At 36.2% G+C, this 25,854-nt stretch overlaps 1 protein-coding gene and 1 non-coding gene across 21 annotated transcripts in view; one reads left to right on the top strand and one right to left on the bottom strand.

Moving 5' to 3' along the window:
* clasp1a (cytoplasmic linker associated protein 1a) overlaps positions 1-25,854 on the bottom strand; it is a 60,993-nt gene that overhangs the window by 20,707 nt on the left and 14,432 nt on the right. For 15 of the 20 annotated variants that reach the window (XM_043249613.1, XM_043249620.1, XM_043249625.1 and 12 more), the window contains 19 exons: positions 19,580-19,658; positions 19,004-19,107; positions 18,569-18,660; positions 18,235-18,310; positions 17,555-17,652; positions 14,581-14,651; positions 7,507-7,650; positions 6,545-6,621; positions 6,356-6,448; positions 6,097-6,242; positions 5,421-5,556; positions 4,854-4,924; positions 4,683-4,742; positions 4,140-4,217; positions 3,844-4,011; positions 2,527-2,573; positions 2,216-2,386; positions 1,326-1,349; positions 103-210 (listed from right to left, as the gene is read on the bottom strand). In XM_043249613.1, the coding sequence (XP_043105548.1) occupies positions 103-210; positions 1,326-1,349; positions 2,216-2,386; positions 2,527-2,573; positions 3,844-4,011; positions 4,140-4,217; positions 4,683-4,742; positions 4,854-4,924; positions 5,421-5,556; positions 6,097-6,242; positions 6,356-6,448; positions 6,545-6,621; positions 7,507-7,650; positions 14,581-14,651; positions 17,555-17,652; positions 18,235-18,310; positions 18,569-18,660; positions 19,004-19,107; positions 19,580-19,658 (1,843 nt within the window). Of the gene's footprint in view, positions 1-102; positions 211-1,325; positions 1,350-2,215; positions 2,387-2,526; positions 2,574-3,843; positions 4,012-4,139; positions 4,218-4,682; positions 4,743-4,853; positions 4,925-5,420; positions 5,557-6,096; positions 6,243-6,355; positions 6,449-6,544; positions 6,622-7,506; positions 7,651-12,715; positions 12,867-14,580; positions 14,652-17,554; positions 17,653-18,234; positions 18,311-18,568; positions 18,661-19,003; positions 19,108-19,579; positions 19,659-25,854 lie in introns of those variants that run through there. The other 5 variants (XM_043249618.1, XM_043249622.1, XM_043249630.1 and 2 more) reach the window with 2 other exon arrangements.
* On the top strand, positions 20,340-20,467 carry LOC122352185. Its single transcript, XR_006251863.1, has one exon. It is a non-coding gene; the product is annotated as a U4atac minor spliceosomal RNA (small nuclear RNA).

Genomic DNA, 25,854 nt, shown 5'->3' with positions numbered 1-25,854 from the left:
GCTTTTAGTAGTAAAGCCATGGTCGGTTATAAATAATATCATGCTATGGTTCCATCCACCAAAAACCCATGCACACAGACTGACGTCCATACAGACACTTACGCTGGGACTGAGAGACCACTTTAGCTCTGCTTCGACCACGACTGTCTGTAACAGTGCTGTTTGCGCTGACCGCACTCCCTGAGCTCTGCCTTCTCGTCCGCACACGACCTGTAGGAACGTGAAAAATGGTGGATGAGATGAAGTAATAAAAAGCCTTTGAGGAAGGGAGAGATTTAGAGTGACTGACACAAAGAGAGACAGACTGAAAGGTTTAAACAACAAGGAATACCGAGGACAAACAAAGAGATTTCCCTGATGAAAACAATCAAAATATACTGACTGAAAGGAATGACATGGCATGCTCTACTGAGAAGACCAGTCTCGGGTGGAAGACAGAATATTATTAGCTTTTGAGCAAACCTATCCAATAAATCATACACACCCGTTCTAAGGTTTGGGGTCAATTTCATTTTTGAAAAAAATTTGAAAACCTTTTTCCATCAAGAATGCATTACATTGACCAAAAGTGACAGTAAACACGTCTATAATACAGTACAATTTTCACATAAATGCTGCTTTTGGGAATCTGTGTTCTTCAGACTCCTCCTGCATCATGGGTTCCAGAAAAATATTAAGCAAAATTGTCAAACTTTATAAAAAATGAGATGTTCCTGGAGCACTGAAGACTAGAGTAATGGCTCCAATAGAAACTGTCATTTTAAAATGCAGTAATATTTCATAGTCTTAATATTGGTACTGTATTTTTGATCAAATAAATGCAGCATAAGATATCTTACAAAAAGATCAGTAAAAATCCTTCCAACCTCATACTTCTGAATTGCAGAAGTTTTTGTAAACCAAAAATTATTTTTAATTTTTTTTACACAAATTCCCCGTATAAAAACAGCAATTGTATATGCTCTATACAAACCTCAGATGAAATCATTAACTAAACCAATAGCACACCTGTATATATGTGAATGCCACATTTTAGATCACTTAATTTTAATAACTTTTTTTTGCATACAAATACAAACGACATAAATAATATGAAGTACATTGGACCATTTTCATCTCACTGAACTACTGCTGTTATTTATTCTCAAAAGGAGGGGGGATATAACATGCAAACAGGTCATGCAGACCACTAGCATAGTCAGATCGTCAGGTGTACAGTTGTTTATTGACAAATGGGACATAAAACACTGCTTGAATTCCTCTCACAGCAAAGAGGGTACACATTCACACTCACACACACACATATACATACACATACTTCTTACCATCTATTTTACCAGGCGCACCGTCTTTGGGGCAAAAAACACAAAAACAAAAGCAGGGGAGTGCAGGGTGGAGGAGAGGAGAGGCATAAGAGGCAGAGGTTAGAGTCAGTTAAGCCCATGGAAGCGTGGAAGACAGGGATCTGCTCAGAAACGGGCCTTGCATGGAAGCACACGGGAGCTAGTGAGTGTGACTGTGGGCAAGGAAATAAAATCTCTTTGATCATTTATATGGAATCATGGGATTAGAAAACGGTACAGATAAAAAAAAAAAAAAATTATACAGACAAAAGTAACAAGTAAGTTAGTTTATTAATTAGGTGGGACAAATATTAAACTTTTCTCACGAGGATCGATTCATTATTCCAACGTTCCTTTTTGCACTCTGCTAAAAAACTGACGCTGAGAAATCCAAAAGATAATTGAAGTAATAAGCCACAAAAAGACTTTTATTTTACAATTTTACACTGTAGTGCACAAGGTTTGGCTTACTGCTTTCATAAGATAGAAGAAAGAGCTAAATTATAAAGGAAAATGTAGCACAATAACAAAAAAAATTAAATTATAAGCAATACTTGGCCGATAAATTCTATAAGACATGTTAAATAAATGAAAGTATTATTATTAAGTTTATTACTATTCTTAAAATAACTAGACTAAACTTTGTTTTAAAAAAACACACAAAAAAAACCTCACTGGATAATAAATCTGTGGCACGTACTCGTCGTTTGTTCCTCATCACAGAGCAGCTTAATAGCATCTATGCTGCCCATCAGTTTTATTAATGAGCCACTGCAGCCATAAAAGCCACTGATTTTTAAAGCTGTTTTATTAAAATTCCTAATTAAGAATGAAAGAGGAGAAAAGATGGATAGAGTGTGAAGGGGTCTCACCCAGGGAGGCGTAGGAGCCTGGAGGCAGAGCTGCAGCGGAGCTGAAGGGAGATGGGGAAGTTGTGGTGGACATGCGAGATTTGGCACTGGAGGCGGCGTTCACGTCTATGTCACTGCGGGAGCGCTGGAGGGCACCAGGGGTGGAGGACACCCTAGAGCCGATCACTTTACCTGAGGAAACGTTACACACACCATTTACAGAAAAGTCATAGTTCCTACAGACATGTGACCCAAAGCTGCAATCTTATTGATTTGTTGCTCAAACATGTATATATGTGCTAAGCAGCCGTAAAAAGTGTTACTTTACTTACTTCTTGTAACAGGTCCTCCTACGACACTCTTCACTGACAGAGGACGACTGTAGAAAATGCAAATAAAACCATTTTAGTGACGACAGTGTAATAAGAATCAAATTAAATAAAAAATTTCCAAAATACATATTTAATAATTTTTTTGCCTTTTGTCAAGCTACAATATAATTTACCAACATTTTTGCCATATAGATTTGTAATCTAATCACTTATTGCAAGACAAAGAGGGATTGTGAAACTGCTAAAATTACATTCTGTTGAGAATTTAAAATCAAAATAATAATAATAAAAAAACATTAAAACCATAATAATATTCTCTAAAAATTAGAATAGCATTCACACTGTTTAATTTATTATAGGAAGCAAGTGTTAATATTGCTTGAAGACTTAATATGTCACCCAGCGGTATCTGAAATTAATATATAAACTTCTCACAAATGATAAAATCACAATCAAATTACAACATTCGTTTGCTTTTAATTCTTTCTTGGCCACACATTTTCTTTCCATTTTTGCGATTATGACACAGCAGTGCTTGCAGTTTTTTGATGGCAGATTGTGATCATTAGAGCTGTCACTCATCACACTGGTGCTAATGCGAGATGATCTCACTGCCTCTGAACAACAAGGAGACAAATGTAACAGATGCTGTATTCTAATATTGAAGATGAGATCACTGCTTCATATCCAGAGGAGACTCAACATGCTAAAAAGCACAGTCATCAATCTGTGCATGTGGTCCATCAGCCAACTGGCAAATATTTCACAGATTCCAACAGGGACAACCATAAATCACAGTTTTTGTTAACATGATATAGCAAACACCACAGAGACAACATTATTTTACCACTGTATTTTAGGGTTATATACTAATGTTCAATAACAGTGAAGCTGAATTTTCAGCATCATTACACAGTATAAAATGTCACAAGGGTCCTTCAGAAATCAAATCTAATATGTTGATTCTAATTGATGTCCAAGAAACATTTATTATAAATCAATGCTGAAAACAGTTGTGCTACTTGATATTTAATTTTTTAACAAAGTTAAAAAAATGTTTTCCCAGTCTTCGTTTTAATGCATAATTTAATGCATTTCTTTAAAAATATATATTTAAATGATAGTATATATATATATATATATATATATATATATATATATATATATATATATATATATATATATATATATATATATATATATATATATATATATATGAAGAAGATATAGTTAAAACAGCAATGCAGATACTATTTTTGCCACTGTATTAAGTATTCTGTATCAATTCATGTATGGTGAAATGCGTGCATGTCTTACTTGAGGCTCTCCTGCGAGCTTGAGGAGGAGCGGTCAGACTGCGGTAGAGACACTATACTGTCAGAACTCTTCAGGTGAGACTGCAAGGCCTTCTGATAGGTCGATTCCAATGCCTGAAACAGGTGTTCTGCCTCTCGACTGTAATGGCCGTGGAAACCCCAGTAGCACCTTAAAACAAACAAACAGGTAAATGTTCAAGACTGACACAAACGTTAAACGCATTACCAAATCAAGTATGTTAAAGTACAGCTTATGCTGCATCTAACCAAACAACTCAAAAAGGCAAACAGGCTTACTTTCTGGCCACAGATCTGGCCTCTGAGTCAGCGTCATGGATCCCCTTCTTGATGGTCTCAGTGAGAACCGCCACATGCCTGGGGTAGTAGGGAAACATGATAAATACCGTTTTCTTACAGTCCGCAGAACCAATAGTGAATTCACTTTGTCTCCTTTGAAACTTTCTGGACCAGACGCCAGACCTTTTTCCCAGTTCTCCAAAAGGCGGCACAGTGGGAAAGAGAGGATAAGGGGAGTCCAGACCTCCTTTTAAAAGAGCTCTTGGCTATATTGCCATGGAAACGGCTGGGACGCATGGTTGCCACACACGCCTGGCTCATCAATTCAACCCGCGAAAAGAATCATCAGTTGCCCATTCAGCCGAGCTTTGATAAGTAACACATGTTTTCACCAGTTAAATGTCACAAAAACAGGAAGGGAGGGTGTGACAGTTTTGTCCGCAGAATGAATAAACACAAACACAAACTCATACACACACAAAAATCTATGAGCAAAAACTAATAAAGTCATTCTCAATACAACATCAGTCATTTTCCACTCACCTCTCTAGAGTGTGTGTCTGCCATTCTTGCAATAACAGGTCTAAAAACTCATAACACCGTCTGATGGGGGTGAAAGTGAACAAGCATTTATATAATAATACAATAATAGCTTTCTAGTTTATGCTCTGCAAAAAAAATTATACAAACAGAGGAAGCCTTAGTTTAGTTTACCTTCGAACAGCCACAGATTTAGAAGTGCAGTTGCTGGTGATGATCGGGATAAGGCGTGGGAAGTGTGTATGCTAAGACAAAAGTGCAATTATAAATATTGGTGCTAGAATATTAAACAATTAAATAAAATATAAAAGCTAAATGTTTAAAAGCTTTGAGTTGGAAATATTGTTGTGAAGTCTCTTATGCTCCCCAAGGCTACATTTATTTAATCAAAGATAGAAAAAAATAATTCTGAAGTATTATTACAATTTAAACTCTTTTGAATCTGAATACAATTTAAAAATGTAATTTACTTTTGTGATGATAAAGCAGACTTTTCTGCAGTCATTACTTTCCAAAAATCATTATAATGTCCTGATTTGGTGTTTAAGCAACATACATTCATAATATTATAGGTTCCAAATAATTATGTTCTACATCAGAAGATAGCCTGCCTGTGTAGACAGTAAACAGTTCATGGAAAATAATTATTGTGTCATTTTTCTTTTATTCATAGTGGCTATTTGAAGCACTACTACATGTGAAAAGTCAAATGTAAAGGATTGTCTTTTCATCAGCACTCACTCGCAAGATGAGGCGGATGGCCGCCACTCCAGACGTGGCCATAACTTTGGCGCTGTTGGGCACCAAGTTGAGCAGCGTAGGCATGATGCTTTCAGCCCCATGATCAAATTTATTCCCCAGCAATGAAGACAGATGCCTGTGAGACAGCAAAACACACCAATCAACAAAACACGAATATAAGTATATGTTAACTTTTGGTCTAGATGGAAATGAATCAAACTTGTTTGACATTAAGGCATGGAACTTGTTTAGATATCAATCAAGTGGCTGCACTTTAGCAGAAGAGCTGTCCTGCACGCTCCAGTCAGCTCGGTTCCACTTCATTAGAAACACATTAAGACCCAAAATAATTAAAGACCAGCAACTGAGCCATGCTCAATCACAGAGACCCCCACAACAGCTTCATTTACCCCTTTAAACGGCTCTTTCTAAAGCTGTATCCCGATAATACTTGAGATAAAACATGAAGCGGAATATGAGGAAATACCTGTACGAACGGATTTGTGATAAATTGGCCTGCTGCTGAAGTGTGTCTTTGATCAATGAACATCTAAAAGTGGCATCATACTAGCTTACTGTAAAGAAGTCGATTTTGGTAGTCGATGTCAGAATTAAACACTATATTAAATAAATATCCTAACAGAGACTGGAAGAGAAAGTGGTAGTGGCTTCATACCCTAATGTGATACAGGCCTCTCGAACCACTTGAGACCGAAGATCTTTAGCTGACAGCTTGAAGGCACCTTCTAAAAGCCGTAGGTGTTGAAGGAAACCCTCGTGTTCGGTTGCTCCAGCCAGAAGCAGGGACCGCACTTTCTTCAGCTAAATACACGATATAAGAGTTTCTTTAGTGCCTTGCTGAAGAGACATTCCTCAACCCGGAGTGTGGGTAATGTTGACAAAAATAGCAGCGAAACAGATCAGGAATTACTTACAGCAGTGACACGGTGTTCCCAGTCTTGCTTGTCATCTGACAGAACTTCACGGATCTTATTCAAAGAGTCCTCCAACTCCTTACTTGAATATATCTGAAAATAAATAGCATATATTTTTAGCACTGTGTGTTAAAATGCAAGGAGTCCATGAAAAATAGCACAATCTTTTTCATTCTCATGATGCATTACCTGAACTGCAGGTACATCTTCAAAAGCCTTGATAAAATCCTCTTCATCCACAGCTCCTGCACTGACACCATCCTTCCCTGAGGAAACACAATCACAAAATGTAAAAAGAGAAAAGCTTTAGTAGTCAGTGCCAATACTGAAACTGTACAATTTTGACACTAAGTAATATGTTTTTACCACATCTATTAAAAAATGTTAACAGTCTGTTTAATTAAAAATATATTAATATTAGTACTTATTATTATAAATCTTAACTAAATAATTCAAACAATGGCATGTAGTCATTTAACATTTCTTAGTTAAGTATATATTGCTTGAAGCTTTTATATGTAATGTGTATAAATAAGAGGCTGAAAAATATTAGCACAATTTAAAATGACTACTTTGTATAGACCCATCACATGATCATTCAGAAATCATTATGCTGAATATGCTAATTTCATACTCAAGAAATTATTATTATTATTATTATTATTATTATTATTATTATTATATCATCTTTTTAAAACATTTTAGGGGATTGTTAAATGAATAAAAATAAAAAATTATATTTTATTTAGAAACAGAAATCATTGTCATTTTAATCAATTTAATGCATCCTTGATGAATAAAAGAATTAATGTAGAAAGAAAAAAAAACATACTATATAGGTGTTTGCTCCTGCTATTTAAATCCATCACACAAAAAGTTTATTTCATCAAAGACTGTAATATAATTTAGAAAATGTGCAATATGCCACTTACCCAGCCAATAGAATGTTTATTTATGGCCACTGATTTCTCAGTGTCTCTTCTGCTTTTTTACAAGCTTTTCATTAGATATTCTCTCTGTGAGCAATTACATTTCATGTTTATGTACAACGTTTACGAATGTCTATAGGGTTTACTGTGACGAGTTTGACTCATCTGACTTAAGTGCTTCAGTGGTATCCTGGGGTTGAACTGTAGCAGCTGTGGTCTTACCTGGAGCCCTGGATCCAGAGGCAGAACTGGGTCGTCTCATTGAGCCCATGCTGCCCCCTCTCCTGCTGTTGGAGAAGCCCTTAGAAGAGGAAGAGGAGGAGGACCTGCCCCCATCCACAGAGTCCTCGTCATCAAAGTTCTTATCTGTAGGGGACACAAGCAACATCGATCAACGATTAAAATATTTTCTCTGTACTTTCAGTCTTGTGGGTTGTCTGAGTAACTAGTTTTGACTCAAGAAATCATTGTATTCCCAATCGGAAGCTTCTTAGGCCATGTTTAGAGATGGTAACACAAATGTATCAGATGGTAACACAATTGTTAAACTGATTTATCTTATCTGAAAGAGCAAACAAGGAACACCACAGGAAACACCGTCTTCCTGAGAGCACAAGGAAAGGCTCACGCATACTTTTCCCAATATCTCTCTGGGTCAAAATTTCCATAATTTCCATCACTAATTACGACACACAGACTATCATAACATCATGCCAACCCGCATGTTTTTAATATAGCGATATTGAATGAAGACCTTGAATGAAGATACTACAAATTCAAACCAAAGACCTTTTTTTGGTGTTCAAACATGACAGCAACCATTCAGACAGTTCAGAAAACATCTTTAAGGAAATTCATAGATTACTCTACTGCAAGGTATTCTGGAAGTAAGCTGAAATCCAAAAAAATGAGCGGACGTTCACACATTCCAACAGTCTGAGGGGAAGGGGGTGGCACACCAATCTTTCTGAACAGGAAGGAGCTACAGGATGAATCTATTCTGCTGCCTCATTCTTGCAGAGCACCAGTGCTGTCCATACAATTTTGTCTAAAGATTAAATGTCTTGCAGATTATTGTGAATAACAATCCGAATTTGTTAATGTCAGTTTATTCACATATTTTTGGAAATTATATTTTTGGCAATTTCATGCATTTACTAGACAAAACAGTATAGAGGTCAGACAGGAAAGCATGGGGTGGAGAGAGGGGAAAGGGATCGGCAAAGTACCTCTATTTGGGAATAGAACTTGAGCATGTCTGCGCTACAACTCCGACATCTTATACACATGATTAACAAGTCATTTATTCACACTGAAAACATCAGCAAACTGCTTGATATCCTAAACATTAGAATGAAAAAGTACTCTAAATGAAATACATATGCAGAATATAGAAGCAATTCCAATGCTAACTTGAAATGAAAATAAAATGTACATGTCATGACATTTCAAGCGTTCTACTTGGCAATATGTGATCGGGAGTTCATGTGCACAACGATTAAATCAAATAATCACGATGAGGCGCTTATGTAATAATCCTGACAAGCCTACAAAGCACACCACAAACAAGTCAAAGCAAATCAAGGCAGTCAGAGCAAGAGGAAAAATATATTTCAATTGATATTTTTGTTTCAAGTAGACTCTTAAGGTCTCTAGACTTTAATAAACACGCACTACAGAAATACTAAATCCGCAAAACATCACATACAGTACTAAAAATGTAATGCACTGTGAATGTGACAGTTTAAAATTAAAACTCCCTTAAAAAAAGCAAAAACATGCAGCTTATATATTTGTTAAAGCTATTATTCAGTATGCGTTAAAATAAAGTAACAATTCAGAATCACTATATTTGGTTACCAACAGCAAAAACATGATAAAAACAACTTTAAAGAGATGTACTCAACATAAATCACACAGACAGTCCTAAGCATTACTAAGATAAATACATTTTCCCACATTAGATAATTTAAGGTTAATCGCAAGCAGTTCCAAAGATGTATGCAAGATGTCAGACTCCGAAAAACATACTAATATTCCTGTTAGGTGACTTAATTACATCTCCACAGGAAGGCCTTTGCTTTTGCGTTACTGTTTTACTATGGAACAGAACCCTCTTTTATATGCCTTCCCTACTAATCCAAAATATTTAGATTATTTAAAAAGCTATCAACCAAAGAGTTGAAGTTATAAGTCTGCAAAAGATGTGTCAAATCGATGCACATGTACACAAATCGAATTAAATGTGTTGGAGGTCATTTCTCAGCATTTAACTAAGATATGTCGTTTAGAGAGAGCTAATGTAGGTGGAGGAATGCATACACAGTCCGTTCCAGTTAATCCAGCTGAGAGGTATGCTGCCTGCTGAAAAATACAGCCCAATATTACTGGTGGGTGGTAGAGACAACAGCTCATGTGTATGCGTGTAAAACATCCATAAACGGCGACAATATGCTCACAAAAGATATCTTTCATAAAACAGTATGTGGGCAGATAGCTATTGACAGTCAAAAAATGCCACAAAGGCATCATTCACGATCCTCTGATATCAAACTATCAGTTTTAGCTGGAGCTCAAGCAGCGAGTTCAATGTTTCATTTCACTTAATGATAACCATTTTCTTTGATTTGAGAGCCTACAGAAGCAGGCCGCCACTGGCTCAACAACATGCTCCGTAACTTGCTTAATTGGCCTAGAAAATCAAATGGTTCATCGTAAAACTGCTGTGCAAATCAATCTAACAGCAAGCTCTCATTCAATTTAATAGGAATGTCTGCCTTGGAGCAGAAATGGCTAATCTGAATTATGATATTTCTTTCTGTTTTATACTGCCTGAAGTTTGTGAAAGGCACTTGGAGATCAAAGTGGCTACCTGTCAAGTGAAATAATAGGAAAGACCCAGTCATACCTTACCAGCACTGTTTTTAACAACACAGCCCTGACACACACACAAAACACAACACTTGCTGCATAAAATTGAAATTCACTTTTTTCTTTACCCAATGATTCTATTAACCTTACTGTGAAAGATTAATCCAAGCAAGTGTTGTATTTTCGATAATAATAAAAACTGAGCTTGTAATGTTTAATCAAAATGTCATAATCTGAACTTCTAGTGAAGCATCAGACTTCTCTCTGGTGACATATGCAAACATTTAGTTTGCTTAGCATTCTGCTAAACCTCTAGAATAAATTAAAGGGATAGTTTACCCAAAAATGAAAAATGTGTCATTAATTACTCGCCTTCATGTTGCTCCAAATCTGTAACATCTTTGTTCATCATTAGAACACAAATTAAGATTTGTTTTTATGAAATCTGAGAGCTTTCTGACCCTCCATAGAGAGCAATGCAACTACAATTTTCAAGGCCCAGAATGGTAGTAAGGACATTGTTAAAATAGTCCAATTGAGACCAGTGGTTCAACCTTAATGTTGTGAAACTATGAGAATACATTTTGTGTGCAAAGAAAACAAAAATAACAACTTTATTCAACAATTTCTTATTTTCAGAGTTCGTCTACGATGCATGTTTGAGTACAACAACATGGTTTAGAACGACATAAACATGAGTGATTAATGACAGAATTTTCATTTTGGGTGAGCTATCCCATACATCAGGGTGAGCAAACAACAGAAATACAAATTTTGGTGGTCTATACATTGTAGCCATCTACTACAACAGCAATTTCTAGGCAACAGCATAGATACAATTTACATATTTCTAAATTATCCAATGGAATGGAGTAAATCAGCCTCTTTCAATAATAATTCTTCACAGACCTAAAACGGACCATAAAATATGGATTTATACAGAGGGGCCTTGTGGAGATAATGATATTTATTTACTCCTGCTGCTCTCAGAAGTGAGTAATGTCCTTTCAAGAGGACAGGCCCCTGGAATGGGCCTTAATCTCCTTGCCACTGATGTTCTGAGTTTGAGAGATGTGTCATTTTAACCGGGGAGGGGAAGGAGGATATAATCTTTTCTGCATGACCTGCCAACTTTGAACAAAGTGCTTCCCCGGCTGCTAAATCAGATTTTTCACATTTGACTGAAGACAAACTATGTTTTGATCCAGAATCAATGTAATTTGTTTACCACAGGAACATGGGATGCTTACAGATCTGTGCAAACACCTGTCAAAAAATCTGTCCTCACTTTCACGGCCAAAGTACCTGCCACTGTGTCAAGCGACAACTTTCTTTAGCTGCTGAATGGACTGAGACGATGACACAGCATGACATGTCAGAGTGACTTTGAACGTGTCAGCGCAAAAAAGCTTAGAACCCAAGCGACATGTTTACATAACAGTGCTGTAGGACATGAACTCATACACACAAATGCCCCGATCCATTAATCTCACTCGCTAACTTTGCTGCCGGACCCAATATCAAGTGTGTACTGTATATAAAAAACATGAACTGGTAGAGTATAATCTGGGTGTCCAAGAATGCACTCATAACCTGTATTATGTTAATAGCGTATGCATATTGTGCGAAGGTGACAACAAACGCTCAGAGCAGGGTACTTTACTGAAGGTGAATGAAGGATTATGCTCTAAACAGAAAGTGAGTCCTAGTTCTGTTGCTTCACTAAGGATTCAAAATAGAAAGAAAGCATGCTGTCAATTGGTATTAAAAGCAAGCCAAGGAAGTCTTATTGGTGAGTTAATTTGTTTTTGAAGAAGAAGAAGTAAACATGAAAGCAGTCTTCATTAACAATGTAATAATTCCATCTGCAGTGACGTCACAAAGTCAAAGAAGATTATTTTTAACCATCACTAAATGTTTATTTATTTGAGCAATGTTTTAGGCTAATGTTGTAGGTTAAAAATGGATGCTTATGCTGTGAGACGATTTAAAAGAAAAAAAAAAAAAAAGTGAGAAAACAATTATACACATGCATTGGATCTATATGCTAATGTAAAAAAAATACAAAATAGCACAAAGTCTCTTCTAAAATGCATTAGATGAGAAAAATAAGTGAATACACATGCATAATGCGGTTATATTTACTGAATGCAATACAACACAAACTGTAACGAGAAACGTAGTGGCAAATCTGTTGTGAGATGTACTGAATGTTCGATACATGTCACAAATCTATTTTATATCTTACATCTCAATTTCACAACAATCTGTGAGATTCGGTGTTTTATTTTTCCAAAACGACAATATCTATAAATGGATACGCTGCCTTTCTTTGTCAAAATGCTTTGAAATCCAGCTAAAGAGACCGTATAAAACGGGCAAAGCAAAAACACGAATATTTAAATCTCAAAAGCATTATCATCTGTAAACACGAAAACATCGGAAAAAAAACATGCTGTCCCCTTGGCAGAACAGCAGCTGGAGGTTTAAGGCTGCTAGTGCCCAGCACTGCTTTTATTCATCCCTGACATTAAAGCCGCCATTCCATTCCAATCCTTACCTTCTCCGGTTGTCATAGAGCAAGCGTCTCTTCAATTCACACAGAGACTGCAAATACAACAAAGCTCCAGCTTTTTTTACAGTGTCTCTCTCTCTCTCTCTCTCTCTCTGGTCTCCGCCTCTCCCTCCCTTTCCTTTCCTGCTGCTGTGGTCTTGTGACTTCACCAAAGACAAAAGCCACCCAAGTCTTTTAAATAAAGGACGTAAAAGCATTTCCCATGTAAAGACTGAATGTGACGTACAAACAGTTGTTCTAGGGCCATTTACTTGTCATTTACTTCGCTGCCCCTTAATCTTTTCTAAGTTTATGTTCACAGAACTTGAGATACCTTCCAACTAAAATCTTGACACAGGATAGAGACTCCGGATACTCTGGCCCTCACACAACAGATTTACACAAAATATTAGCAGTACAAATGAAAGACATTTCCTATTATATAATGCTATTAATATTTGTGCAGAGACAGCAATTATTAAAAAAAGGAGCTGTGCTGAAAGTGCTGCATCTACAAGAAGATGACAGGGACATTTAATTTACTAACTCTAACCTAAATCGCTAACAAAATATATGGTAACTACTATATGTAGAATTACAACTCCGGATTTCCAGTCTGAGAAAGAAAAGTCCAACAAAATAGTCAGACAAATAAATCTCTGCTTAAGGGTTCTTATCACAGTGTATCTAAATCAGTGTCTGCCAAAAGCGCCTTCAGACCATTGGTCATCATTTGCAAAACTATCACTTTTCCAATATAGCAACAAGATTCATGGCAAACTACTTTATACAGAGCACTGCGAACCAAGGATCACATCAAAGCTTTTCAATTTCAAAATCAGCATGACATTATTCCATTAAATACATCAAAATTCAGAAAAGAACACAAAGTAAGTCCCTTTGAATCTAAAGTCAGACAAAGTGAAAGCACCGCGGCATAAAACGTAAAGTGACATTCTCTCTCTCCCACTCCCGTTCTATTTTCCTCTCTTTCAGGTGTAATTCTAAGCAGACCATCACCCTAAAAATGCTAAAAGATTTATGTTTTATCCAAATAAATTACCTCTTCCTGGTTTCACGGACAGTTCAATCAGATTTACAAAAAAAAAAAACTAAAGTCGAAGAGGCGATCATACCAAATAAACAGACATTTCATTTTCAGTGAAATGACAAAAAAATCTTTCTACCACAGATGCTGCTTTCAACCACCCACTGAAATGCAAAATGAGTCCAAAGCCTGCAATATAATGTGCACGGGGCCGCAGGGGAGAACTGGTGGAGGAGGTGGAGGAGAGGGGGATTCTCTATTTCAAACAAATACGTTTCATAGCCTCTAATACTTATAGATCTGTAACTGTTGTGCCCAGACCTACCGAATTCATTAAAATGGTTAAAAAAATAAATGGTTGGGAATCCCTTCCCTAGAACTTTAATGTAAAATTCAGAGAAATTTTTTCCATAATAGTTCCAAGTGATGTCTGTTATGTATGCGGGGTTTTTGTCATTACAGACATGCTTCTGACAGGAATGATAGTTACATACCTTCTTTTGGACTAAAGTAGCATCATAAGCATACTTCAAAAGAAAAGGCAATCCCATAATGCACCATGATAAGCTCAGTGAATAAAATCCATTCAATACGGTGGATGATGCAATAAATCACCAATCCCCAAAAGTATAGATTAAAATAGCTGTTCAATCTAATAAAAATGCTCAACACGGTTTCTACACAGTGTTTTACAGATGTGTCATTTGTGAGGTTAGGATGTTATAGGGAGCAGAACTAGGTTTTGGAACAAAGCCATGTTAAACGAGTTATGATGTTAAAAAGCCAGTTGAATTCTTGGAATTTCTAAATATAAAAGTCCTACCTGAACCTGAGGAGAGGATCATGTTCCCAGATCTTTGGACTTCATCAAATCTGCTGAAAATTACATTCAACCTGTAAAAAAAAAAAAAAAAAAAAGTAGGAAAGACATTTTTTCAAAGTTAAAGACTGCTCAGTTACAGAAAAAAATAACTAGACCTTCAGAACAGTAACTCCTGGAAATGTGACTCTACGCAAAACAATCCTCAGAAACAGGTGTTGCAAATCTAACAAAAAAGGCTCTCATTAAGCAGGGTAAATGTGTGTGAAATACTTTTCATGCGCTCACTCCCTTTGTCCTGTTATACCACTTGACTGCTCTATTATTTAATGAACATTATTATTAGCTATTAGCTATGGACATAATGACCTAACTCTCAAACTATGGATACAACAGACCGTAAAGTACTTGGTTGCTTAACATGCCGGTTAGGTGGTCTAAATGTGTGGTTCGGGGCAAGAACAAGCTACAATGAGAACCAGACTGTTTGCCATTAGCCATAAGTCTGGCTGAGCGAGACTGTTTGTGATGTAACAGTTGATGTGTCACATTTCAACATAGCTGGTTTTATGATCCTGTTAGTGTAATGCAAGCTATGCACCAACTGTTTTTGACCCCAAAGCAAACCTGGAAGTCCAGAAGTTAGAGTAATATAAGTGCGAAGAGGTTAGCCAATCGTAACCGAGGTCGTTTACAGGTCTTAAAGGTACAGTAGCAAAAAAATCTTGTTTAATGGTCAAAGAGATAATTACATACAACAATACTATAATTAAATGAAAGTAACATTGTAAGTGGATTAAAGGAATAAAACAATGATTTTAACTACAGTGTGGCCTCTAATGAAGCAACAATTTGGAAAACCTTCAAGCATCCTCAAATGACAGCAAAAACTGTGAAACTGAACCATGTAGCGCTGCTCTCTAAACTCCTCCCACTGCGTATTCACAAAGCTGAGGATATTTCTTCCTGTAAAACCCTCTGAGAATCCTTCATCCTTTACATCCCTCTCAGAAGATTGTCTGCGCGAGTCAGAGGCAGATCCCCAGAGCTCTGCGCATCAAAGCCGATTCGTCGTCATATTCACAGCTCCCTGTGAGGGGATTCTGCCATGCTGAATCTGGACAGGCAGCCACATTTCTATGCCTTACAGTGTGGCAAAGAATCGTTTTAAGTTAGAAAAAGGGCTGAGCGCTAAACTGAATAATCACAACATGCATTTATGATATTGATAAAGAAAAATCAATAGCGTGATGGTGTTAATATTCAAGACTCTAACTGCCAAAGTCATTACATTCTAACTAGGACAAGCAAGTAAAGCCTTGTAATATTAATGTTTAAGAGGATGTTGTTTTCAGCAATCCTGCTGCTAGGATTTCATTTTAAATAAGGGCATCCCTGCTGACAACCACTGACAAATGCAAACATTTAATCCTACAAGTCCATCATTTCTGCTTTACAAAGTGTCCCACAAGAGAATTTTGCATTGCAAATGAGACGGGATGCCTTTTCTGCAGTTTGAAAGAAGGGAAATGCTGCTTGCTAAACCCTCATGCAATACAGTGTTCAAAAAGAGATTTCTTCCTCCATTCACTTCATCCATACAGACTGACTGCACGCACGCTTCTAAATTAAGCTGAGAAGATTTGAATTTTGCAGATACACCCATGGCAGTCTGTGAAAAACAGCAGCACTGAAAAACTGTCAGGCTGTCAGTGCGCTTAAGACACAAAATGGATACTGAACATTCGGAAAATTAAAACTTTCTTGTGGACGCTTGATTTATGCTAAACGCGGGCTTTAGTGATAAAGCGGTAAGAGTTTGATTCTTTCATAGATCCCTCCGAGGGTCATTTTAATTGTGTGTTTATCATTTTTAGCAAAAGGATTTGGTCTAGTCCCAAAGAATTTGTGCACAGATGCACATGAAGCCAACTGAGAAGGCAGCACGGATGATATTAATCTAATAAATCAAATATAATGAGCGCAGCTCTCGGAAATGGAAAGGAATTAGCATTAGCTTAAATATTTTTGTATGAACCAAATGATTGTATTAATAAGATCTGGTGAATTAACTCAAAAATAAGGGAGCTGCATTACACGTACTTGAGCCTCGATGCTCACAAACAAGTCACCGTTTTGACGTGGTGTCCGAAGTCACAGTAAACCGTTTTCCCCAGGCATGTTCCAATTGAGCCTGCCCTCAAAGTTTTAAAACTATAACCACCGAGAAGATCAGAGAAACAGATGCCTGCATGGTCCCTGGAGACATGCACAGATTTTAAGTGGGAGGGCCATCTAACAGATGTTACAACCAAATTCAGACCACAAGCAAATGCTGGCATGCCGTCCTCCTCTTTTTGCACTTCGGTCAGCTTTTGCTAAGCAGCATCACGGCTGGACGCTTTCTTTAGCAGGCTCAGACTGAAAGAGCAAAACATCTGAGAGTGGCGATATAAATGCCACTTTTCCGAATGCTAAAAATCCCAAAATCAGGAGGTTGAAGCTAAATGACATAGGCAGCCAGTGTGCTGCACGTAATGTTAGCTGCTAAAAGCATATTAGTCTCAAGTTAGAGGGCAGAGCCTGATTCTGGGTCTACAGGGAAATTAAGACCTAATGACCTGTATGAATAGCCACTTTAGCCCCTTAAGTGAATAAGAATCATTACAGCACTAACAGAGACCGGTTCATAAATGTTTTCACTCCGTTTAGAAACACTTACTTGTGGGGGGAAATATCTGTCTATGTATCAATGCCTGATAAAAGTAAATGAACGGATGCAGTGCATAACTACAGTGAGAAAAACCTTCAAGGCAAAAACATTAGTACAAAATTAAATTGAAATCTTTCTGAATTAGAAAAGACCCTGGGAGTGATCTGAAGATTAACTAATAGTGTAGATGTAATGTTGAGGCATTGTATTTGAATTGGAAGAAAATTAATTGAAGAAAAAAAAAAAAAAAAAGCAAGAGCTTACCTTGATTGCGGCAGTCCTTTTTTGCTAAGGTCAATCCTAACCTTCTCTCCAACATGTCTGTATATTTCCACAAGGCAGTTCATGGCCGCATCCCGAACCTGGGCAGATAATTGGACAGCTTCTTTTCAATAAATTCCCTCATTTTAAAACAAGCATCTAAACTGTACATTTATAAAACTGGAAGTTTATATATTATTATTATTATATATAAGCTTATATTAATATATATTATCAGTGATAAGAACAATACGTAAATGTTTTAGGAGGATAAAAAAAAAAAAAAACTTAAATGCAAAGCTATTACATTGCTATTTTAATGTTTAATGAGTGCAGCTCTTGGAAATGAATTAGCATTAGCTTAAAATGATTGTATGACCCAAATGACTGTATTTATATGATCTGGTGAATTAACTTAAAAATAAGGGGGTTGCAGTTTTTACATAGCTATTTTAGCGTTTAGCCTACTATATGAAATGCTTCCCACCTGCATCTGTTGTAAAATCTATATTCGTTTAATAAAAACAAATGTCCTATATTTCCATATTCAAAACCACCACCAGAGGTCACTACAGCTTTGTGTAATATTTCTACCTTCATCCATTGTTCTATAAAAAAAAGCAATGTCATGCAGATCAGAGTTTTTAGTCTTGAAGGTCTTAGATCAAGGCAAATGCACATACCTGACTTGTGGGGTCTCCGAGTAGATTACATATATGTGGTACAATTTTGCTCAGGGTTAAGCCTTGGGCACCGTATCTGAACAACAGAAGCGACAGCGACAGGGAGGGCGGCATTAGTGCATCATGCGGACTTGTGCTATCTTTGCCAAGTTCAGCTTTAATAGGTTATCCTAGAAGAATATGCTGCTTCGTTTTCCTTTTAATAACTAAATAAATCTATTCAGCAGGAATATTCAACTACAAGTGAGAATTTTAAACATAAAAGTCAAAGCAAGTTGTATTTATGTTGAAAGAAAGCTACAATTTCCAGACAGAGAGGACAATGGGGCCTTACGTGTTCAGAGTTGAGATGAGACAGAGACACACTCCCTCTCTGGTCCGGTTGTTTTTGTGTTTGAACCCCCCCAACATTCGGTCCCATATGTACTGTGAAGACAATCCAAATGTAATACTTTCAATCTAATACAATTAAACGGCGGCTAATCTCATTATGAGACCTCCCATCAGCCTTTTCGTGGAGCGTAGAGTTCAATTCATTAACTAAATGAAATCCCCTTTTAAAATGCCACAAAGGCGTCTCGCAAGGGTACTTCTTAGAGGAGCAAGTTGTTCATATAACAACTTACATTACAAATATTGTTTATGCTGTGATGATCATTTTAACAAAGACAAAATACAGAGAATAAACAGAACGGGACAGAAGTGTTAGCTTTAGAATGAACTGAACATCCTGGAATTAATATCTAGGCTAAATAAAGATGAATACTACCTGAGGAGTAGCTGCTTGCTCCATGATCTTCAGCAGCAGGATTTGATCTTGGTCTCTGACTTGATCTTTGGCGTCGCCTAAGCGATCTATCAAGCTGGGCAAAACTGGAGATTGAAAAAACTAATATTAGATATAAGGGATGTTAGGTAATTAGGTAATAATGGATATTGTGAGCAGACAATCTAAAGAGTGACAGTGATTGCCTTGAAAGTCATTGATGAACGCTGTGAATTTGTAACAAAAGCAGTGTTTGATGACTGCAGCAGCGATGCATTTAAAGCGGATGAATTTTAAGAAGCTACTTCTCAGAGGGTTTCAACGTATGCTGACAGTTTCAGCCGTTAAAGTATAACACACTGTCAGCAAACTCTTTCTGCAGGAGGTTGTGTCTCTTCATTTAGGCGCCGCTGCTTAAAAATTAATAATAATAAAAAATATTTAAATGTTCTTTAGTTAAACTACAATATGAAAATAAATTGTCACGCAATAAATAAATTGTCTTACTTTTTGTGTTGTTAAAATCTCACAGAGAAATTTAAGAATTTTTTCAGTGATTAAAGATATTAATATTCCTACCTGTACCAACTTGATGACGAAATCGGTCCTGTAATCTCGTCACTAAGGCAGATAGAAGGTCCATTCCTAACAAAGCCAGCTGAAAATAATAAAACAAAGCATAAAATTAAACAGAGACGAAAAACTGTGTGTGCTTTTTATTTAAAATGAAATGCGTGTGCTGTTGCAATATACAAAAATCTTTAATTAGCTTTAAAAATCTTGAAGCAACATTAATATCATTGCCAATTCAAAGTATCAGAACGAACAAAGGCGATAAGGTACAATTAAAGAAATGGCCACCCATCCCCCCAAACTGAATGAGTAGAGCAGAGGATTATGGGTAACAAGTAGCAAACTGGAGTCTAAATTAACAATGCAATGGACTATGGATAACAGACAAATGTCGGATGAAATGACATATCACCATATTACAAATATGAATGCTGGTATTAGACATACGACACATTCACATACTGCCTTAAGTTTAGTGTGATAAACATAACTTAAGACTGAATGAGTAGTGCAAAGGATTATGGGTAACCATCTCAAAATCCCAGTCTGTCTGAGTAGTGCAAAGGATTATGGGTAAATCCCTAACATCTCATTTATTTTGTCCTTTTTTGACATTACAGCTGCAGTGTTCCTTTTCAGTAAAGTTCACTACACATATTTAAACATTTCACATTGGTCAACAATTCGGGACCGTCTTTTATTCCAACCATCACAGAGAAGATTGGCACAAAACAAACATACTGCAAATGCGCCACCCAACCACTTAACCTTCTTTGTCATGGGGTTGAGGACTGTTCAATGAATGTATACTGAGAGCAGGCTTGCTAACACCATATCAACACAAATGCATCACCTGACTTCTTGAAGTCAGATAACGGTGCAATTTTTGGAAATCCCTGAATGAGTTAAATGATAATTGTAAAAATTCTCAAAGAAACTAAATTTCAATAAAGACTACCTGTTTGCTCCCCTGGTGCAAAAAGGAGGTGTGTCTGGGAAACCGTTTTGAACACAGTCATTATTTTTGCAATTTCCTTTAGTGTGCAATTTCGCGTTTAAAGTTTATCTCTTGTCATTCGTTTAGTACTGCCCTCTTGATTTATTTTACATATGTATTTAAGCAGCTGGGTTTGACTCTAATATAACTACTATAACAAAGTCCTGATCCTTTGTTCTCACCCATACAGAAAATGACTGTAATTATACCGGTAACACCCAGGACTGAAACACAGATAAACCACATCAGCTGAGGAGAGTATTAAATGCCTTAGAGGAAGTGTAAAAAAGGCAAGTCGAATCATGAGGCACTGGGTAGCACACAGCTGATTTCTTTGTTGTCCTCCTCTTTAAACGCACACATCCTCACAGATGCAAACAGATTTAGCTACTTTCTACTATACTTACACCGTTTATAGGTTTGTGGTATGCCAGGCTTTTTTTTTTTTTTTTTTTAACATTTATTCATCATTTTATGCAACAAGCATGCATCAAAGCACTTTTAATCTTACAAAAGGTTAATCTTGCAAGAGTGCTGTTTGCTTGAAGTTTCAATTAATCAAAGAATCCTGCAAAAATTTACATTTACATTTACATTTAGTCATTTTGCAGACGCTTTTATCCAAAGCGACTTACAATTGAGAGTACAACAGCGATTCATTTTTTTAGAGAGACAAACAGACAGTGTAAGTGCTTATAACACCCAGTCACAGGGAGTGTTCAAATTAGTACATGCCAGAAGGAAGGAATAAACAAGGGGATAAGAAGAGAGACAGAGACAGTGAGAGTGAGAGTATTTTTTTTTTTTTTTTTTTTTTTTTTTTTGATGAGGAGGTCAGGTATTGCTGAAAGATGTGAGTTTTCAGCAGTTTCTTAAAGATTGAAAAATTTAAGAAAAATTAAGAAAAATATTCTTAATTCACAAATGTTATCAAAAATATTGATAATTTCAATAAATATTGATACTGAATTATCTGAACAGTACCAATACTGATTTCCTGATGTATTTATATACCGATACTAGTCAAGCTGTCACTTTCACTTCATATGTGTCATATGTATCTTTTGCCCGCTCAAGTTTCAACAACAAGTTTCTTAAGCAAACTAATGTTCAGCTTATCAGAATAATGAATACTGAATAAGTAATGCCTGCTGAAAATTCACCCGTCAACATAGGAATAAATTAAATTTTATTACAACAGAAAACAACTGTAATATTTTCGGAGTGTCTATTTACACACTAAGTGCAAATAGCCCGCCTTGTTGGCAGAGGCTATTTACACTAACTCTGTCCACCAACGTGTGACTGGGCTACTCAACATTACACAAAACAGCAGACTGTTGTCACCTCCAGTGGCGTAGACGGTAAAACATGTATCAAACATTTTGACGTGACCAACCCAGGTTCAAATCCACTTTTTTAAAAATCCACAAATCAAATTTTGCCTTTTCAAAATTTCAAATAACACCAGAAAAGCTTTTATTTTTAATAAAAAAATATGGAAATAATAAAAAAAAGTTTTTATTGCCCCAAAAATGTGGAATCCGTTTAACAATTTAACAAAATTTAATTTATCAATAAGTATTATAAATAACAGAAAATCCTATAAACGTGTAATCAGAATCAACAGCTGTTTGCACTTAGCATGAATAGCTTATTAGTAAAAATGCTGCCATTTTCACTTAGTGTAACTATAATGCATTGCCATTTGTGCTTGATGTAAATAGCAACAATCGCAAAAAAAAAATGCTATTTACACTTAGTGTAAACAGCATTTACTGCCATTTGCACTTAGTGTTAATAGCCTCTATCACTATTTACACTTGGTGCAAAAAGCAAAAGCAGAAAGTTTTTTCAGTATTTTTCAAAGAACTGGTAAACAAAGATTTCTTCCAAAATCAAAATGAATCATTTTAACTTGGAAAAAATATATATACAAAATCACATCTGAATGCACACCAATGGTTATTTTTTATTCTGCCTGGTAATTTTTTAATAGTTCTTTTTGATTCTAAAAAAAAAAAAAAAAAAAAAAAAAAAAAAAAAAAAAAACATTCTGAGCAATCTGAACTGCAACTGTGTATGAAATGTGCTAAATAAGCTTGCTTTTCCTTTTGATAAGACTCCAGCAAGATACGAAGATACGGCCACACCCACTATTTAGCCAAGTACCTCCCACTCCTCCACAAAACTGTAAGCCCGCCTCCTCCCGATGTGCAGTTTAAACCATCTTCTCACCAGCAACCATCTTAGGCTGCCCAATTTAAACATACCCTGCTATTTATATCTTTCCTATCCACCGCGATCGCAGAAAGGAGCCAAGGAGTATTGTTCTCCTTGCTGAGCTTTTGTTTCATCTCCCTGTGATTTCTTTTGCTTCATTCCTTCTTCTGTTTTTCCATTAGCGGCTGATAGGAAATACACTGGAGCATGATCGATCATTCCAGCTTCTGCTCCAGGCACAAATCAATACCAAAATAAACTATTACATAAGTCTACGCAGTCTCCGTCACACCTGGCCAGACAAATGGTGAATAGCAGGAGAGAGGAGGCATGTATCTGTCAGAACACACTAACGAGACAGATAGCTATGTTTCACGGATATGTGCTCGTTCCCCTGGTTTCCTCATCTTCAGTTCATACTAATCAGTTCAACAGCGCCTGTACATCCCTCGCTAAGACAGGGGTGCTCAACCTTTTTTGGTGCACGTCCCATTTTAAAAGGGGTCACGTCATGAGGAATCAGATATTCCTTGACAGTTCATTGCGGTAACAATAATACAACTTTCCAAATTGAAGATTCTCAAGAGGGAAAAATGGTCACATTATCAAATTAGCCGTTTCACTGGCTAAATATATATATATATATATATATATATATATATATATATATATATATATATATATATATATATATATATGTTTATGCGTCCCCCTTTTTATTACACAATTAAGCTATAAAACAGGACGTGGTTACAGATGAAAAAATTATTTTTTATTTTACCAGTCAATTTTATTACTCTTGACTTTTCTTTTTAGTGTCTTGCACCCTGAAAGCCCTGTTATGAAAGCAAAAACTCATTCTGCATGAATGTCTAACGTTAATACTCCTATAAAAAAACAAAGGTTTTAAATAATCATGTTCACCTTTTTTATAGCATTCTATTTTTAGAGTTTTGTTTCCAAAGCAGCGTTTACCGGCTGCATTTATTTGACCAAATATACAAATATAAAAAGAGAACATACAAAAACCGAAATGATTAAAAAAATACTACAAAATAGGGGAAAAATATCTACATATAAAGATGTGACTAAAAACTACTGAAAACCTCTGCACTATGATTCTTCTGTGGTGTGTTACCAGGATCATTCCAGATTGATGTAGCTGGTAAAATAAGCTTGTCCCAGATCCTCACAGGAACAGCGTCCTCATTAGGCCTGGGAGGACTTTATCCAGGCCAGTGAGACCGCAAAATGATCTGGAGGGCGCAGGGTGAACACTGTCTGTTGAGGCAATCAGTGTTCAAACTGAAATACTAGCGAAGACAATGCTGAAAGAATGTACGTAAAAATAAATGAATAAATAAATAATGCAGTGTTAGTCTAAAAGAAGTCTTTCCAGTCATTGCTAAAACTATTAGGTTTCTTATTTCCTTAAAACTCTAGTTATGTCATTCCATTGCCGGCAACCACTATCGATCATTATGTCAAGTCAAACAGCAATCAAGCTTTGCTTCTACACCGGTTTTCTCATTGGTGAGCCTTCTCTGTAATTTTTCCATGAGTCAAGGAACAACAGCTGGGATGAAGTCAACAGGCCCAGACACGGATGCAAGAAATCAGCATATGTCCGCTCTTCATGTGCTGGGCCATTATTATTATCATCATACCTGCCACCGCACCACGACCGAGATTAAGTAATGGCTATGCACTCTACATTAGTCACATATTTTGGGAGGATTTTGAGTTCAAAGGCTTTTTATTAGATAAGCTGGTCTCAGGTCAGTGCTTGTGGGAGATTCAAGGCCATCTGTAATATAAGACTTATGTTGCACCACAGCTGCTCTCAAGTAGTGGAGTGGCTCCCTGAGTCACTGGTAAAAAGGGCCTGAGGGACGTCAGGAGCGGCTAAGTGGAGTCTGAACAGAGAAAACGCCTACGATACTGTAGGATAAACAGAAAATCACACCGCGGCAGCACAGCAAAAGAAGCACGGATAGTGAACAACACGTGTAGCACCAGATGCTTTTCCTGCTTTAATTTGTTTTGAGAAACGCCTGAAATTTTAAGTCTTCTCATCCTACGCAATATAAATGCCTCCCACTACACTATTGACTGGCTCATCCATTAATGCAGAGTCATGTTTTCTGAAATAATAGCATGTTTCGCTGTGAAACCATAGTAACCACAAAAAGGTAAAGTAAAGGACATAATTGACTGAACTATCCCTAAAAAACTAAGGCTAAATCATGGTTTTCTAATATATATATATATATATATATATATATATATATATATATATATATATATATATATATATATATATATATATACACACACACACACACACAATATTTTTTTTTAAATTTGTAATTTAAAAGCTCAACTTATTACAAAAAAGTGGTCTTGTTTTTAAAAAATTTGTAACAGTAATATTGTTTTATTACAAAAACACATTTTTATACATTTACAGTAGAAATGTATACAATATCCTAATGGAACATGATCTTTTTTTTTTTTTTTTTTTTAATATTGTAATATGATTTTTGGCCATTGCTACAAATATAACAGTGCTACTTATGACTGGTTTTGTGGTCCAGGGTCACATGTTAACTCATGTCATGTTAACTGTACAATAAGAAAATCCACTTGATTGCAATTTCACGTTATATTTAAAAAAAAAATAATAATAATAATAATATCCTAGGTTGCTTATGAGTTGTTGCGCCAACAAGAGTTAAGTTTTTGGATGTAATAGGACCCCCTTGAAAACAAGATTATGCATATCAAGGGGTTAATCCTAAAGAATAAAATTTGTTGCATTAATAGATTGTATTGGTTTGGTAAAGGAGTATATTTATTCATAATACAACGGTGGACTAAAAAGACATCAGGGGAGCTGTTAAGATCTTCAGAGTGCTCATGGGACCGATTACTGCAGGCATGATCTCTATCAAAACAACATGCACAAGCCACGAGGAAGTAAATAATCTAGCTTACGTCAAAACAAACAAAAAAAAAAAAAAAAAAAAAAAAAAAAAAAAGAAAATCACTGCAACATAAG

Source organism: Puntigrus tetrazona, chromosome 9 (genome assembly GCF_018831695.1).
Source record: "Puntigrus tetrazona isolate hp1 chromosome 9, ASM1883169v1, whole genome shotgun sequence".
In the NCBI taxonomy this organism is placed as follows: domain Eukaryota; kingdom Metazoa; phylum Chordata; class Actinopteri; order Cypriniformes; family Cyprinidae; genus Puntigrus; species Puntigrus tetrazona.
This window is presented reverse-complemented; position numbering and strand designations above follow the sequence as displayed.